This window comes from Pelecanus crispus, chromosome Z (assembly GCF_030463565.1).
Source record: "Pelecanus crispus isolate bPelCri1 chromosome Z, bPelCri1.pri, whole genome shotgun sequence".
NCBI lineage: Eukaryota > Metazoa > Chordata > Aves > Pelecaniformes > Pelecanidae > Pelecanus > Pelecanus crispus.
The window spans coordinates 12,247,856-12,263,356 of NC_134676.1; the positions used below are offsets into that span (position 1 = coordinate 12,247,856).

Below are 15,501 nucleotides of genomic sequence, written 5' to 3' on the forward strand. Positions count from 1 at the left end.
CATACAAAATCAGAGGTATGTATGTAAGAGCATCACCTGTCAGAGTTGTGAAGAAAGCCTCCTGCTTTGTTTGCCATTGGTAAAGTCTTAGCTGAAATAATTCAAATTATTTGGGCCATTTTCTTTGACAAAATGTATACTAGTCTTGGTAATAATAAGAGGTAAACAAAGTAAGGGAATTGAAGTGAGAGAACAGAGTTTGGGGTGAAATGTCTTCCTGGTGAGAATAGTGAAGCACTCGAATAGATTTTCCATCCTTGGAAATTTTTTAGAACAGGTTAGAAAAAAAAACAACTTAGATACATTTCAACCTGTCTGGGAGGAAGGCTTAGTCTAGATCAGGTTTATTTGTACAGTATTTTGCTTTCCCAGATTGCAGGGGAAGCAAATAGGTAGACATGGAAAGAGCTGGGAGGCACTGCCTTTCAGAGACAAGATGCTTCTGTTCCCTGTGGTTGCTACCCCTCTTGCTGGCAGTCTAGCAAATTTAACTCCCAGCTCTACACCAGTCCAGCAAATTACTATCAAAAAAAATCTCATCTGGCTCCATTTTTGGCTTGTATGCCATGTATACAGACCCTGGACTAGAGGAGACACTTTCAGGCAGTTGTCTACATTGTCAAGTACCTTCTCTCCCTATTTCACACTCACTCCCTCTTCAACTCCAGGGCCTTAATCCCCTTTAGATCCTCACTGCAAAACAGACAAGAGCTCTATCAAGTTTGGTGCATCTGCATGGGTCAATCCTCTGACATCCCAGCCAGCTGCAAGCCCCTGCCTGTTCCTACTTCGTCCCTTCAGCCTGCAGCGTAGACCCCGAGAGCTGTGCTGTAAAAGCACCACTGGCAGTGGTGACAAAGCTTTCTTTTTATTCCTGGAAAACCACACACTCACCCACACCCTGGCAAGGAGATATGTACCACACAAAGACATTCAAATCTGTGCTCTGTGGGAACAGCCAGCCCACACAGCCTGCAGCAGAGTGGACACAGTCAGTCTCACCAAGACCATGGCTTTCTCCTGGGTGTGGACCACAAGGACAGTGTGGACAAAACTTTATGTTATTTATTTATTTCTGTGAACCTAGAGTTTGAACAATGGTAATAGTGCTGATACTGTCCCACTCAAACACAGCATCTGTTCAGTGTCGTATCCCTACATGCAGATGGGTGGGACAGCAGCACTGGGGCTATGCACACATGCGGTCTTGCTCAAACAAAGCGAGTAAACAGAAGCACATCAGCATCAGCAATGGCATCATCACACTAGATGATCTGTGTGCAGTATCATTAATATACCGTGCGATAACATTTTGCTAGTGCTGTGCAGCGAGGATGTTGTGGCAAAAGCCATCTCTAACTGCACTGACCAGCTGGTACTAAAGCTAACCCACGAAAAGGTCTCTTGTTGAGCAAGCCTGCCTGCCACTGACAGGAGGGAAGCGGGGGTGTTGGTGACTCACAGCGCTCTGTTTCAAGAAGAAAGAGTATCTGGCCTAAGGATTGTCTGCCTCACGCAGAAAGGGCAGTGGGCCTATTGTAATGGCTCTGAGGAGGAGAAACCCCCGTAGATTCCTTCCATGCACGTCTGAGACAGCAAAGAACAGAGCCAAAAAGCATGATCTGAAAGAAACAGGAAAAGCTAACATTACTCCATCCTCCTCACGCAGAGCTGGAGGGGTGACCAGACATCCAAGTATCTCTGTGCTTCCCGAACAGAAATAATACAGCTGACTGATTTAAAAGGTCAGCACTCAGAGCAAAGTTGCCTTCTCCCTGGCTTTGTGTTTTGCTTTGTCATGCTTACCTGAGCTCTGCTTTTTCCATGTTTTTTTTTTTTTAATTAAGTACTCCCAAATTGAAATCTCTTCTATTTATACCACCTATCTCCCAGAGCTTAAAAAATAAACAAAGAGGGATGAGCAGAGACTCCCTCCTGCATGGAGATACATATGCAAGGTTGTCTCAGGCCCAGCAGCAGCTTTGTTAATTTAGTGCTCTTGTTTGACACTCCTGCTGCGCTGTCAGGTTACATCGGCCAGAGCAGCTGTTGTGCATATCCAGCTGTGGTGCAACCAAGCTGCAAGCTCGCGGGTGTACGCTGCGTGGCGTGATGTTGTGCGGTGTGGATGGTCCCTGCGACTGAATGGACGGATTCACTCAGGGTATCTCACACCTTCCTTCCGCTGAATGGAAGAACTAGCTCAATTCTCATTTCCTTTCTGCTGCACCATCTTGTCAGGCCACGAGCTGCTGCTAGTCTGACCTGAACACCCCTTTGCTCCTTCTTCTCAGGCTTACGCGCTGGAAGGGAATCTGGAACTGGAGCTGGTGAGAACCGCCTGCATGTGCAAAGTGGTGATCTGCTGCCGGGTGACTCCGCTGCAGAAGGCCCAGGTGGTGGAGCTGGTGAAGAAATACAAGAAGGCTGTGACCCTGGCAATAGGAGACGGCGCCAACGATGTCAGCATGATCAAAAGTGAGTGATGGCCGAGCCGGCATGCTCTAGCAAACTGACTCACTGATATCTTTGCTATCTGAGGTGGCCGAGCAGCAGGAACACATATCTGAGTGCCTTCTCTACCACCCTCTTCGTGGTACCAAGCAGCTGTGTCCCAGGTTTTTGGCAGGTTTCTGCAGAGCGCTGTCACTACAGCCTGCTCGTGTCTCCTGCCTTCCAGGACACAGGAGGGCCCTCTGCTGTGCCCCCACCACCCAGATCGCAGCAAGCTAAGGTTGCGCGTATTGCCTATTTCTCTGTTTCTACCTTAAAACCGACAAAAGCCCACCGGGGCTGTGAGATGTCCACCTGTGTGCCTGCATGGCCACCATCACAAGGGCAATACAAAGAACAAAACAAGTTTGTGTCAGAGAGGGCCTGCCTGCAATGCAGAAAGAAAATCTTCATGCCTGTAAACAGTCTGTTTTTTTTTTTTTTTAACATTTCCATGTGGTAGGGCCTTTTGTAATTATCTCTCGAGTTATAAATCACAGGCTTCTAGGCCCCTTCGTCCTTGAGCATCATTTGATGCTGCATTACCTCAGTGAATTTATGAAAAAAATCCCCTAACTAGGTATAATTAAATTAAGATCATTCAGAAAAGCCTATTGCTAATCTTCCTTGTGTTAATTTGAAAGAATTTATTAACTGGAGCCTTTTAATTAAGAAAGAAAAGGCTAAGTAGGGACCTTCAAGGGAGATAAGCCAGGCAGTCAGTAAAGAAAGGATAAGAAAAGTTGAAGTGTACATGATAATTAGAAACTAACCCATTCCCCCCATGAGAGGGTTGGGACTTTGGGATTTTATCAATTCACTGTTCCGCGGAAGCCTCTGAATCTAACCAACCTCCAGCCATCAAGATTGTTCTCATTAGTTAAAGCTGTATAATTAGCTGTCACATTAAACTTATGTCCGTGTTTAATAAACCCAAGTTACTATTAAAAAAAGATGTGACTCTTCTATCTAATTATTTGATTGAACTAATAAAGCCTAGGAAAATGTAAAAAGGCTACAGTCTGCCTTACAGCACTGTGTCTGAGAAATCTATAAGGGGTTTGAAGATTTTGCTTGTCTGGAGTGATATTTTAAGGCTGCTGGAAGGGCATGCATGCACATAAATACAAGTCACGTGTCAATATAAATTAAAGTTATTTTTTCATAACAGCAGCTGTTATGAACAACAGCATTTATGCTGTTGGAAAACATTCACAAAGAAAACACGAATTGTCACTGAGGGTGTAATTTTGTTCAAATAATACAAGCCCAGTTACTGGAAATGTATCACCACAGCCAAAATCATAATGCTGCTGAAAAAATTACTGCCCAAAAATATTTTTATTTTTTTAAAAATAATTTTACATACGACTTTTTATGAAGGCTAGGAGAGACTTAACACAGTGTCCCAGTGCAGGGAACTCATTTTAAAAACGGGGTAATCAAAACTCTCAGTGTAATGACATGATCAATGACCTTCTTGTTGCAGCTGCTCACATCGGGGTTGGTATCAGTGGCCAGGAGGGGATGCAGGCAGTCTTGTCCAGTGACTTCTCCTTCGCACAGTTCCGTTACCTGCAGCGCCTGCTCTTGGTCCATGGCCGGTGGTCCTACATCCGCATGTGCAAGTTCCTCAAATACTTCTTCTATAAGAATTTTGCCTTCACATTACTGCATTTCTGGTATGGCTTCTTTTGTGGCTTCTCAGCACAGGTAGGTCCAGCTTCTGTTTTCTCATGGTCATGTCTAGCATTTTCAAGTAAAGTGTCTGGAAACATTTTAAAAGGAAAAAAACTATGCCATTCCCCCCAGCTCACTGAACAGCACACAGGTCTGTCTTCTTCAGCTGTACAAGTATAAAGCAGATATTGCTGCCTTCATTATACTGCTGGTAGAGGACAGATGCCTGAAGACATTTAGGTACATTATGAAGCACACAGGTACCTCGTGGGATTTTCCAAAGTGTTCAAACTGACTACAACCATCAAACAAGGATACAGATGACACAGAAGCCTGACCAGTTTGCAGATCTGTGTAAGACCTGCGCTTGTCCTATTAGCATATTCAAAGCAACCAGTTTAACCCCAGGATGCCTGTGTGCTTCAGCAGCTCGCAAGAGGAGCAAATCTTCTGCAGCGAAAAGTCTGGTGTTAGTTTAAGACAAACCAATTTCCATCCCAGACCCTGCTAGCCCCGGGGCTGTGGGTGCAAGGGTGCAGGCAGGGCGCTTGCCCTCCACCCTGCCCGCTGGCTGCCCACCATGGAGCGCTGATCCCAGATGTCAGCGGCTGCTCTGCGGTGCCGGTGTGAGGGTGTCTGGCTCTAGCTGTGGACAGCAGTGGATGCTGAGCAAACAGGGCTGGCATAACATGATCCGTGTATTCCCACAGCTTATGGTATGAGCCATTTAGGGCTGCTGAGCTTGAGTTACCTTATACTTTTGGTCTCAGTGGCATCTCGAACCAAAAAAATGCCAGCACTTAATTGTGTATACTTTTGAGGAGATGGAACAGGCAGCCTTTTGCTAACTCCATGCTCTGTTTTTTTTCTTTAGACTGTCTATGATGAGTGGTTCATTACGCTTTACAATTTGGTATATACCTCCCTCCCGGTGCTAGGAATGAGTCTCTTCGATCAGGTACTGTTTCTGTCACCGCCTGGATTTGTTTATAGGGGTTTTATGTCTGGCTGCTTTGAGCTGGTTCCATGAAGAAAAAGCAGCTGACTTTTTGGCTAGCTATTGTGGTATCCCCTAAAATAGTTTCCTGCTAGTGAGAACTGAGAGCACAAAAAAAGGATGCACCAGGGCAGAGATGGTGTATTATCCCGATTTGGCCTGTGGGTTTCAGCATGTGGTGAGACTTTTGGATTTGGCTGTTGACCACAGTAAAAGCTGCCATTGAAACACTCCCCTGAAGTAGTCACGTCTTATTAGCTCTGTTCCTGAAGTCTGACAAGTGACTTTTTAATGACCACACAGAACAATGAATGAACTAGAACCCTGAAGCCAGGTTTTCCAGGTTCAGCCTTTCTACTGGAAGTCTTCCTGCAGTAATTTCACATACACATTTTTAACTCATGTGCTATTACTGTTCAACAAGACATAGAAATAAAGCCATTCCTGTATTCCTTTTACAAGTTAAATAAATAGGAACTTGCTGCTTCGCAATGGTTCACAGTGTTCAGTTCTGGTCACTTAAGGGATCCAGCTCAGACAGCCTTGCCTGTGTGTGGACCCAGGGGAGGTATTTTCTATGCCTTAGCTCCCAGGCAACTCTCGGGGAGCAGACCATGCAGTCTGCTTAAGATGAAGTATACCTTCATTTTTTTTGCAGCACTTGTCATCTTTCTCTGCACAAGAAAGGTGAAATTCAACATGGAAAATGTGTCTAGGTGATCGTGGCATGTGCATGCTCATCAGTACAACTGAGTGAATTGTGTGCTAAGCTTTTTCTCATGGAAATGCATGTTACAGGGACACAGCAACCCTAAGTGGTCTTGTGTGGTCAGTTGGGTAGGTGCCAGCAAATCTGACCATCTCCTATCTGCTTTCAGGATGTGGATGATCGCTGGAGCATGCTGTTTCCTCAGCTATATGTGCCGGGCCAGCAAAACCTCTATTTTAACAAAATGGTGTTTGTCAAGTGCATGTTGCAAGGGATCTACAGTTCCCTCATTCTCTTCTTCATCCCCTATGGGGCCATGTACAATACAATGAGAAGTGATGGGAAGGCCATTGCTGACTACCAGTCCTTTGCACTGATGGCCCAGACCTGCTTACTGATTGTGGTGTCTGTACAGGTAAGGCATCCCAGGTAATATTTATAGGAATTAGTTGCTGGCTTATGAAGGCAGCATCTGGAGGGCCACTTGGGATCTTGATAGCATTGCATTTGCTGCTGCACCTTGCATTCTTGCAAAAAAAGTCTCTTGACACCAGTTTACTCTCCTCAGTTCAACAGAACAACAGATTTGTATGTTATGAAAGATCAGGGTGACAGGAAAGCAGAGTCTTGGTGTCATGGTTTAGCCCCAGCCAGCAACTAAGCACCATGCAGCCACTCGCTCACTCCCCCTACCCCAATGGGATGGGGGAGAGAATCGGAGGAGTAAGAGTGAGAAACACTCCTGGGTTGAGATAAGAACAGTTTAATAATTGAAATAAAGTAAAATAGTAATGATAATAATAACAATGTAATAATGATAATAATAATACTAATATACAAAGCAAGTGATGCACAATGCAATTGCTCACCACCCGCCGACCGATACCCAGACAGCTCCTGAGCAGCGATTGCTGCTCCCCAGCCAACCCCCCCCAGTTTCTATACTGAGCATGATGTCATATGGTATGGAATAGCCCTTTGGTCAGTTTGGGTCAGCTGTCCTGGCTGTGCCCCCTCCCAGTTTCTTGTGCACCTGGCAGAGCATGGGAAGCTGAAAAGTCCTTGACTAGCATAAGCAGTACTTAGCAACAACTAAAACATCAGTGTGTTATCAGCATTCTTCTCCTACTAAATCCAAAACACAGCACTATGCCAGCTACTAGGAAGAAAATTAACTCTATCCCAGCCAAAACCAGGACAGTTGGGAAGTTTGCAGTCATAGCAGACAAAACAGTTAAGGCTGGGAATAGAGAAGGACTCATTCCAGGTTTATGGGAAGGGTTTGAAGCACAGGACTGTCTGTCTGCTATCAGGCAGTTATTTAAAGGGTCTTCATTATGGGGCTGTCTTTGTAGCTTGGCCCCATGCATGATGCAGATGCTAGGCCTGCACTTGCTGGAAGAAATAGCTAACACTTGGGTGGTACAAAATTCAGATGGTACTAGCAGGATGAGAGAAATTTCTTAAAAGGAAACCAGTCAATCACACCTCCCTAGATAATGGTTTCTTCTGTCTGACATCTTGTAGGCTTCTTCTTTTAACTTTCAGTTCTAGATCACAGCTTGCAGGTGGGGACATAAGCATGGCTCATTTGAACTCAGTATTCTGTCTCCAGTACTGGCCACTGGTGAATGCTTGAGAAGAGGGCAACAACAGGGCAAACATAGTAATGCTTGCCTTGAATGGTCTCCCAGCATCCTATGATCTGTGGCGTGGTATTTGTTGAGATTTGAATAAATAACAGTCTTGGGGGCAGGTGTTTGCAAAGGAGAGGACAAGCTGTGTTCAGCACAGATCTGCTAAATAATTAAGGCACTGACAATAGCTGTATCACTCCATTCTTTCAGATTGGCTTGGACACCTCTTACTGGACAGTTGTGAACCAGTTCTTCATCTGGGGCAGCCTTTCTGTTTACTTTGCTATCACCTTCACCATGTATAGTGATGGCATGTACCTGATCTTCACAGCCTCCTTTCCCTTTGTTGGTAAGCCCTGGGACAAATCTGGATTGCACTCAAAATGGGCATACTGTGGGGCTTAAATCTGCTGAGTATTTCCAGTACATGTTATTGCCTCTCTAGAGGCAATAACAGAATATATTGATTGACTTTTCTATAAGAAATGCCAGGGTATTTCTGAGGGCTGCTGGGAATGCTTATTTTGAATCCCATCCATCCAGGTGAACGTGTGCCACATTCATTTCCTTGCATAAGAATGCACATTCACATGCAGCCACAGGAATGGTCCTTTAAATAAAGCTACTGAGCTGGCTGGAATGCTTTCTGCTGCTCTTTTATATTGTTTCCAGGTGTCCAGTTCTTACAGATATCTAGGAGCATTTTGTTTGCAGAAGGATGCATGTTCTTTTGTAAATAAGTCAACATGTTTGTACAGGAAAGCATAGAAGTACAACATCCAGAGAGACATGAGAAAAATGCCATGTGACTATGGTGAGCTTTCAGCCAGGTTAAATGGCAAATTCCCAACAAAAAAAAACCCAGTGATGACTAGGTCTTTGGAGTTACTCTCCATAAGAGATTTCCAAACACATGCAAAAAGTGGAGGATAACATAAAAATGAGTCCATCTCCTGAGACTTTGACCAAGAGGAAGATGAAAGCTTAGCAAAGTAATTCAGATGTTTTTAATAGCTCTGTGCATCCATAGCCAATATTGATACAGCATTGTTATGAGACTCTACTTCTGAAACCCCAACACTTTTTTTTTCAAGTCTCAGATTGGTGTATTAATCAATGCCTTTATTTCTGGGTGAATTGTTAAGCCAAGACTTGTTCTGCCCATATTCACTGCAATACCAAGGTGCTTGGCCATTTTAGAAGTATCTGAGATGCAGGTCAGTTGTTGCAATGTTTTTTCCAAGCAGACGGTCACATCGACTCTACAATGGCTTTTAGTATCAAAAATGCTGAGTGAGAGAAGACAGAGTGTCTGTTCAGTTTCCAAAGACAGGTGGTAACTCACTTGCCAGGATATCTCTATCTGCTGTTCTCTTGGTACTATGTAGGTCAAATTAGCCATAATGCTGAGGGCCGCTTAGTAAGGTCTCAGTCTGAAACCATTTTTAAGGAAAGTGTTTCTAGTCTGGACTCAGACAATTTGTTTACTTTAATTTCAGTGGAGTTGTATTACAGTAGAATTTGGCCAACTGAAAAGAAAACATTCAGCAACTTTACTGCCAACAACAGCATCATTAAGCCCTGTAATAAGGGTTTTGCAGACTGTTTGTTCTATCTTACATTCCTTCAGTTTTGGAGAAGCCAGAAGTGAGCACTTTGGTTTCAAAGAAGGTGGCAGTGTCATGCTACCACATGGCAGTTGCTCTGCCAATACACCCATTAGGCTACACTGTCCTTGCAGACACCCAGAGCAACACATGCTCCTCTTGTAAAGGGCTGAGATCATATCGTCTGCTGGGCAGTCAGTCCTCCATATGCTTTGGGAAATGGTGCTGGGAAGTAAGAAAATAGTATTGTCCTTTTGCACCAGAGTCCTGGCAAAAGGTAAGAGGGCTGGACTCAGGCTGAAGAGGTCTCCTAAAGACTTATATCAATCCTTTGCAGTGGTTTGACTCTTTGTAAAGAGATGAGGCATTCACACTGACATCCTCGTATTCCTGAGTTGTTGCTGCAGTTGTGTCTGCATGAGTCTGGTTGTTGCATTTTTCTTTGCTCATCTCAGTGATATTGGTATTGCTGTCTTCTCTACAGCAAGTTGATTTCACTGTTGGAGATGGTGTCTGCTTTATATTTTGGTCTGTTTGCCAAGTGCTTTGGAATCACATAAGGTGAATGATGGTGAGAGGTGGTGCTGTTACGGTTTTAATCCTGCTTTTGTTTTTCAGGTACGGCTCGAAACACCCTCAGCCAACCAAACGTGTGGCTAGCAATCTTCCTCAGCATCACCCTCTGTGTGCTGCCTGTAGTTGGCTTTCGATTCCTGAAGGCTCAGTTAAAGCCAACTCCTAGCGATAAAGTAAGGAGATACCTTACTAAACCAGAAATCCTGCTTACTACTACCTAAGTTTACTGTGGAGCCATATTGCATGGGCTTGGCATTCCTCAGAGTGTATGTCCCTGTAGGTGCAAGTGCTGCCATCTGTCTGTCCCCTAATCCCTTGAGAAGAAGGAGTGAATTTGGGTTTTGGCACAGTTCAAACCATCTGCAGCTGGGACCAAGGCTGAGATTATTTAGATGTGGATTAGATTGCACTGGAGCAAGAAAGCCACACTATTTTTAGGTGCAGGGTTTAAGTGATGTGGGTCAGTGGCAAAGGAGTGGCGTGTTCCTCCTGCCCTGCTGCTGTGGAGTTTTTAGCCTTGCAGACCGCAGCCCTTCACCCTCCACCCAGGCATACATGTTTGCTGGGGTTCTTTTTTTCACTTCAGAATTTACGTTGTTCGTAGCCAACAGTTATAGGCCCCCTCTGAAACCTGCTGCCCTCCCATCCCCAGGAATACGAAGATGAGGCCACTAGGGCAAGGAGAGGCTGGGAGAGATGGAGTGGGCAGAGAGCGCACAGCTGACTACAGCTAATGTACACCTCAAGAATACCAGCATCAACACAGCTACCCAGGCTGGCTTTCAAGCAAGAGCATCTGCTAAATGCTGCTGCCACCTGGTGCTTCCTCCTTCTTCCTGCACTGAGCTGCGAGACACCAGTGTCCCCGGGCACAGTCCCAAGGGCATGCAGCTCAGTGCTCCTCACTGACTGCCCTGATCATCCTTGGGATGTCTGCGAAGCTCCCCAGGTGCTCCAGGACTGTTGGAGAATGAGTGAAGGAGAATGCTCAGCCCTTGCAGAGGGGGTAGGTGGGTACTAGAGAAGACTGCTAGGTATGGAGGTCCGCAGGGCACAGTTAGAGGCAATTCAGGTGTGTAAAAATGGGCTGAGTTTACCCTTCAGTTGAGTAGAAGTCCAACACAGCTGTGGTCCAGAATCCCAGCTTCAGTGCTTGGGTTGAGCATCTCTAGTGCAAAATCACTTTACTTTTCTACCTCCTCTGGGAAGTGAATTGTCACAGGGAGGAGTGTTTGAGTTTCCCGCTGTATGGAGATCCCCAGATGGCAGTATGAAAGGAACTTAAATACAGACCTGATGCTTAGAGAGGGCAAGTACCCACAGCTGCCACTGTCCCAAGCAGGAAGGACAGGGTTCTGGTGGCTGGAGAGTCTGCCGAACCACTGGCATTCAGTACTGGCCTCCTGCCTTTGATAGCCCCTTTTTGAGAAGATGCCTGCTGCAGAAGATCTCGGTAGCCATGTGGAACCAGAGAGCCCACCACCTGCAAATAAAGTGCATTCTTTCTTTCCGTTCTACCAAGGAATATGAGAATTTATTGATCACTATTCTCATCATAAAAAGCTTTTACATATCAGAGATCCCCTTTAGTAGTCTGTTTCTTAGATTAAGTAAGCAAATTTTTAAACGTTGCCTTATTTGTTTTCTGGACTTTTGACTATTGTTGAGATGACTTCTACATTTTCGGTTATTTGACTGAAGTGCCTAAAAGGGCTGCAGTAATACCCCAGATGAGGCATTGCAGAGCTGAGGAACAATACACTGAAATCATCCCCTCCCATGACTTACAGTTGACACTCCCATTAATGCCTTTTAGAATAAGATTGCCTTTTCCTTTTACCAGGCTGCCACCCTGTGCTGCCAGTTCAGTTCCTGCTCTGCAATCCCTCCTGCCATCCCCCTGTTTTGTCGATCATTTTTGGCTTTCGACCCCTGCTTCTGTTTCCCTTTCTTTGCTCCTCTTTTACTGTGTTTGTGAATAATGATGCACTTCCCACTTAGTCCATCTTATTTTCTGATTTCAGGTCCTGCTCAAGATCAAAGAAGCCAAAAAGAGGCCACCTCCGCCCTCACCCAAGAGACGCCTACGTCGGACCAGCACCCGCCGCTCCGGCTATGCCTTCTCCCATCAGCACGGCTTTGGAGCCCTCATTACGTCTGGGAGAAACATGCGGCCAAAATCACCTTTTGGCACAACAGGAACATTTTCACCAAATAGTGACAAACATAAACACAAAGGACTGTAAAAAAAAAAAAAAAAAAAACCACCAAAAACCAAAAAAGACAAAAAACCAACAAAGCACACCAAAGCAAAGGGCTGTCAGGAGAGGAGGCTCTGCTCCCTGCAAATCACTGAGCCGGTGGCCACCCAGAGCTCTGCCCTCTGGGCTACCAAATCAAGGACTTGGGCCTTTCACCCATGTGCACCCTTTGACTCCAGCTTCTCTTCCAAAGACGTGTCCTGCTGCCAGGGAAGGTGGGCAGGGTGAATTAGAGCTGTTGTATGGTATCCTGGAGGGCCTGCCTGGAACAAGACAGAACATGCTGTGGGAGATATCCCCACTCCCTGAGATTGTTCATAATGCTTTTTTATTTTTTTTCTCCCTTTAAATACATACCTCAGAGCAAAGAGAAGTCCAGGCTGAGGAAAAGGCTGAATTAGTGATGTCCTTCTCATTTACGTGCCTTTGTTTCTGTCATGAATCTACATGGGCTGTATTAGTGGGGTGACAGTATTGACCCCAGGTGTGCCTTAGGTCCAGCCATACAACCCCCACATCCCAATCTTTGTAATGTGTAATTTTGTAGTCCTTTTACTCTACACAGGCACTCTGGAAGGCATGAGTCGGAAATAACCTCTTTCCAAACTAATGGTTAATCCAGTTTCTCAAGAGATGGCCAGTGCCCAAACACCACTCTCTTCCTGCATCTGCAGTCGGGAAGTGCTGCAAGCTCAAAGAAACCCTTAGTTGGTCAAGGGACAAGGACTTGGCATTCATCAGCCTGCCCTGTTTTATCTGCATTGCAAATCTGCTCTTGTAAAAGATCATTGTCCTCAGAGCCCTCCTCAGGTTTTGTGGCCAGGCACCAGCCATTTCATTTAGACTTAAAATAAAAGGGCAAAAGAAGCTCATGCTCCCATACGGATCAAACCATTAAATCTGGCCCTGAGAAGCCCCTGTTATGGTTAGGGCTCATCTGAGCTGCCAGCACCAGGTGTCTTTCCCAGCCTAAGAGACTGAAGCACACGCAGATCTGACCTGAGGAAAATCACACAAGCATTATCGGAGGCAGAGATGCTATTTCACGGCTAGCACATGGTGTCCTGCACTTTACTCCACCGGCACTGTTGTTCAGTGTAAGGGATGAAGCATGACCTGGCAGCTCCCTCAGCCTCCTTGATGAGCGATGTGGTCAAGTTTCAGAGGAACTTACTGAGGGCTTGGGAGCCTCTGCAGAGTTTCTCCATGCTGGCTAATACTTTCTTTGGGAACGGCTCATCTGTCGATTGTGAGTTGCAGAGAGTTGAAAATCCTATCAGTCTGGCTGCCAGCAGAGGGACCTAAGATGCACAGACACAGCCAAAGACGTGGTGATCCTGAGGGACTGGGATTTGCTCGCTGTTTTGTTACACCAGCTCCATAATCAGTGGGGTTACTGGGTGGAAGGCCAGCATGGCAGCGTGACAGTCTGTCCTGCCAGCACTGCTGAGCTGTCTAAATGGAGCTTTTTTGTGCAGAGAACTAAGCAGTGTTGGCTGTTGTATTTTTTCAGCTCCTTTACACAAATTTAGACTCTTTTCTTTTTTTGAATTGGATTTTTTTGCACAGTAACCATCTGGTATTTATTGGAAACTCTCTGCCTTGAGTCTGTGAGCTATCGGTGGAGGCAATGTATGATGGCAACAGGCCAGCCGTGTCCCCGTTTCATCCAGTCTGCGTATAAAACCTTGCTGCCTGTGGTCCCAGTTTCAGCAGTTACCGTGTAAGATTGTTTAAACTCTAATTGAAGGTTTCATCTTCCTGCGTTTATCTCAGCACAGAAAAAAAGTCTGTTGCACCTGCTGCTTTGGGAGGCTCCTTGCAAACTGTGGTATTAAATTTCAGCGTAGTCAGTGCAAAACTAGAGCTGGGACTGGATCCAGATTTCAGCGGCCAGGAGCTGCTTGCTAGGCAAGGAGCAAATTCTAATCCGGTGATCTCCCCTGCAAGGAGATACCTAAGTAAAGTGAGCGCCTGCACCCTGACTGAAGAAACCGCTGTGATAGATAGTGCTTGTCTCCGCCCTCTGATTCACCATTCACTTTGCAGAGACAATCACGGCTTTCTGATGAGGATTGTTTCTTTCACAGTCAGCCTCCCTGGGGCTAGAGGAAAAAGGAGAATTTATGCAGGTAAGCAGACAGACCCACAACACCCAGACTGGTCTGTGGACCGAGAGTCCTATCCAAGCTGTTTCTAGCATGTAATGCAGCAGAATATAATGCAGAGCAGCAGAGGCAGACCTTTTGCTGACAGAGCAAGGCAATTCTGAGATCAGTGTCACTCTTCTCATATGGTTTACGTGCAAAGCGCTCACCTTCTGGCTGAAGGGGATTTGCAAATGCCTTATAGGACGTGCAGGGGATAATAAAGCTGTTGGTGAACTTGCGCAAGACACAAATATTTCATTTGAAACATATCAGCTGGCAGTGATGTCTGTCCTACATCACTCCTGATTTTGTAAAATCATTTTTTTTAAATAAAAAGAGAATATTGGGATGACCAATTCCTTGCCAGTCTGCTAATTGATCAAAGGGGTTTATAACCAGATGTGTATGTTATTCCTGGACCTCCTAAAGCGGTAGGATGGTCTGTGGGAGGATGGATCTGAGATGTTAGTGCTTTTTGTGTGGTATCCTGATTTGGGAAACAATCAAACTCCCAATCTTTGGATCCTATCAGGGGTGTTTTAAGAGGAAACTCAGAGAAAATGTCAGACATCCTTAGATGGGGGGGGAGCTCATCTGTGGCCAAAGCGGGCAGCCCTGCAGGGGGGCAGCTGCCTGGGGGTGTCGGTATTTCTCCTGTGTGCAGTGTTGTGCTCACTCCCCGGGGGGGGGGGGTGGGGGGGGGGGGGCGGGGGGAGTGGGGGGGGGGGGTTCAGACCTCATGTCATCAGTTGTGCAATGTCTGAAGATAATCTAGTCTTTTAAGAAGCTCTTGTATTTGATAGATATATCAAAAATTAATCCCTGAAATAGGTTTTGGGTTTTTTGTCCGCCCCCCCCCCCCCCCCACCACCTTTTCTCATTATTCTGTAATATAGAGGTTCATGGTTTGAACACTGTTCTGCTGTAGTACCTAAATAGTCACCAGCCCACCAGGCAGCAGTTTCAGGATCAGGAATGATAATGCTTTGATGATAACTGCTGCTAATATGGTTACTTTTCTTATACTGTAGCAGAGGAGGCCATAGAGCATCTCCTCTCTCCCCTGAATCCAACAGGGTGACACGGAGCAACCTCGACCACCAACAGTGTGGGGCATCAGGTGCTTTTGGGTAGGGGCACCTCAAGGGTGTTCTGCATGGGTAACTGCAACACCTGCATTCCTGCTAGGCTGCCTGGTGGCTCTCACTCTGTCAGTGTGCATCCACACAACTCTCTTCCACTGACCTGTAGCCTGGCATTCATTACTTGTGAGCAGCTCTTATGGAATGGGAAGGCAAAGGAGTGCTGCCTGCTTGCCCTAGGTTCTGCAACTGGAGTGATCCTCAACGAGGTCTGTTGTAAGAAAGGAACCATCTGAATAATGACCTGTG

General features: G+C 45.8%; 1 protein-coding gene across 1 annotated transcript in view; it reads left to right on the forward strand.

The window, feature by feature from the left end:
• Positions 1-11,945, forward strand: part of LOC104028303 (phospholipid-transporting ATPase ID) — a 69,101-nt gene extending 57,156 nt beyond the window's left edge. The window contains exons 21-27 of the mRNA XM_075726354.1: positions 2,295-2,478; positions 3,983-4,206; positions 5,048-5,131; positions 6,049-6,294; positions 7,727-7,865; positions 9,742-9,872; positions 11,724-11,945. Of these exons, the coding sequence (XP_075582469.1) occupies positions 2,295-2,478; positions 3,983-4,206; positions 5,048-5,131; positions 6,049-6,294; positions 7,727-7,865; positions 9,742-9,872; positions 11,724-11,945 (1,230 nt within the window). The remainder of the gene's footprint in view (positions 1-2,294; positions 2,479-3,982; positions 4,207-5,047; positions 5,132-6,048; positions 6,295-7,726; positions 7,866-9,741; positions 9,873-11,723) is intronic.
• Positions 11,946-15,501: the final 3,556 nt, after the last annotated feature.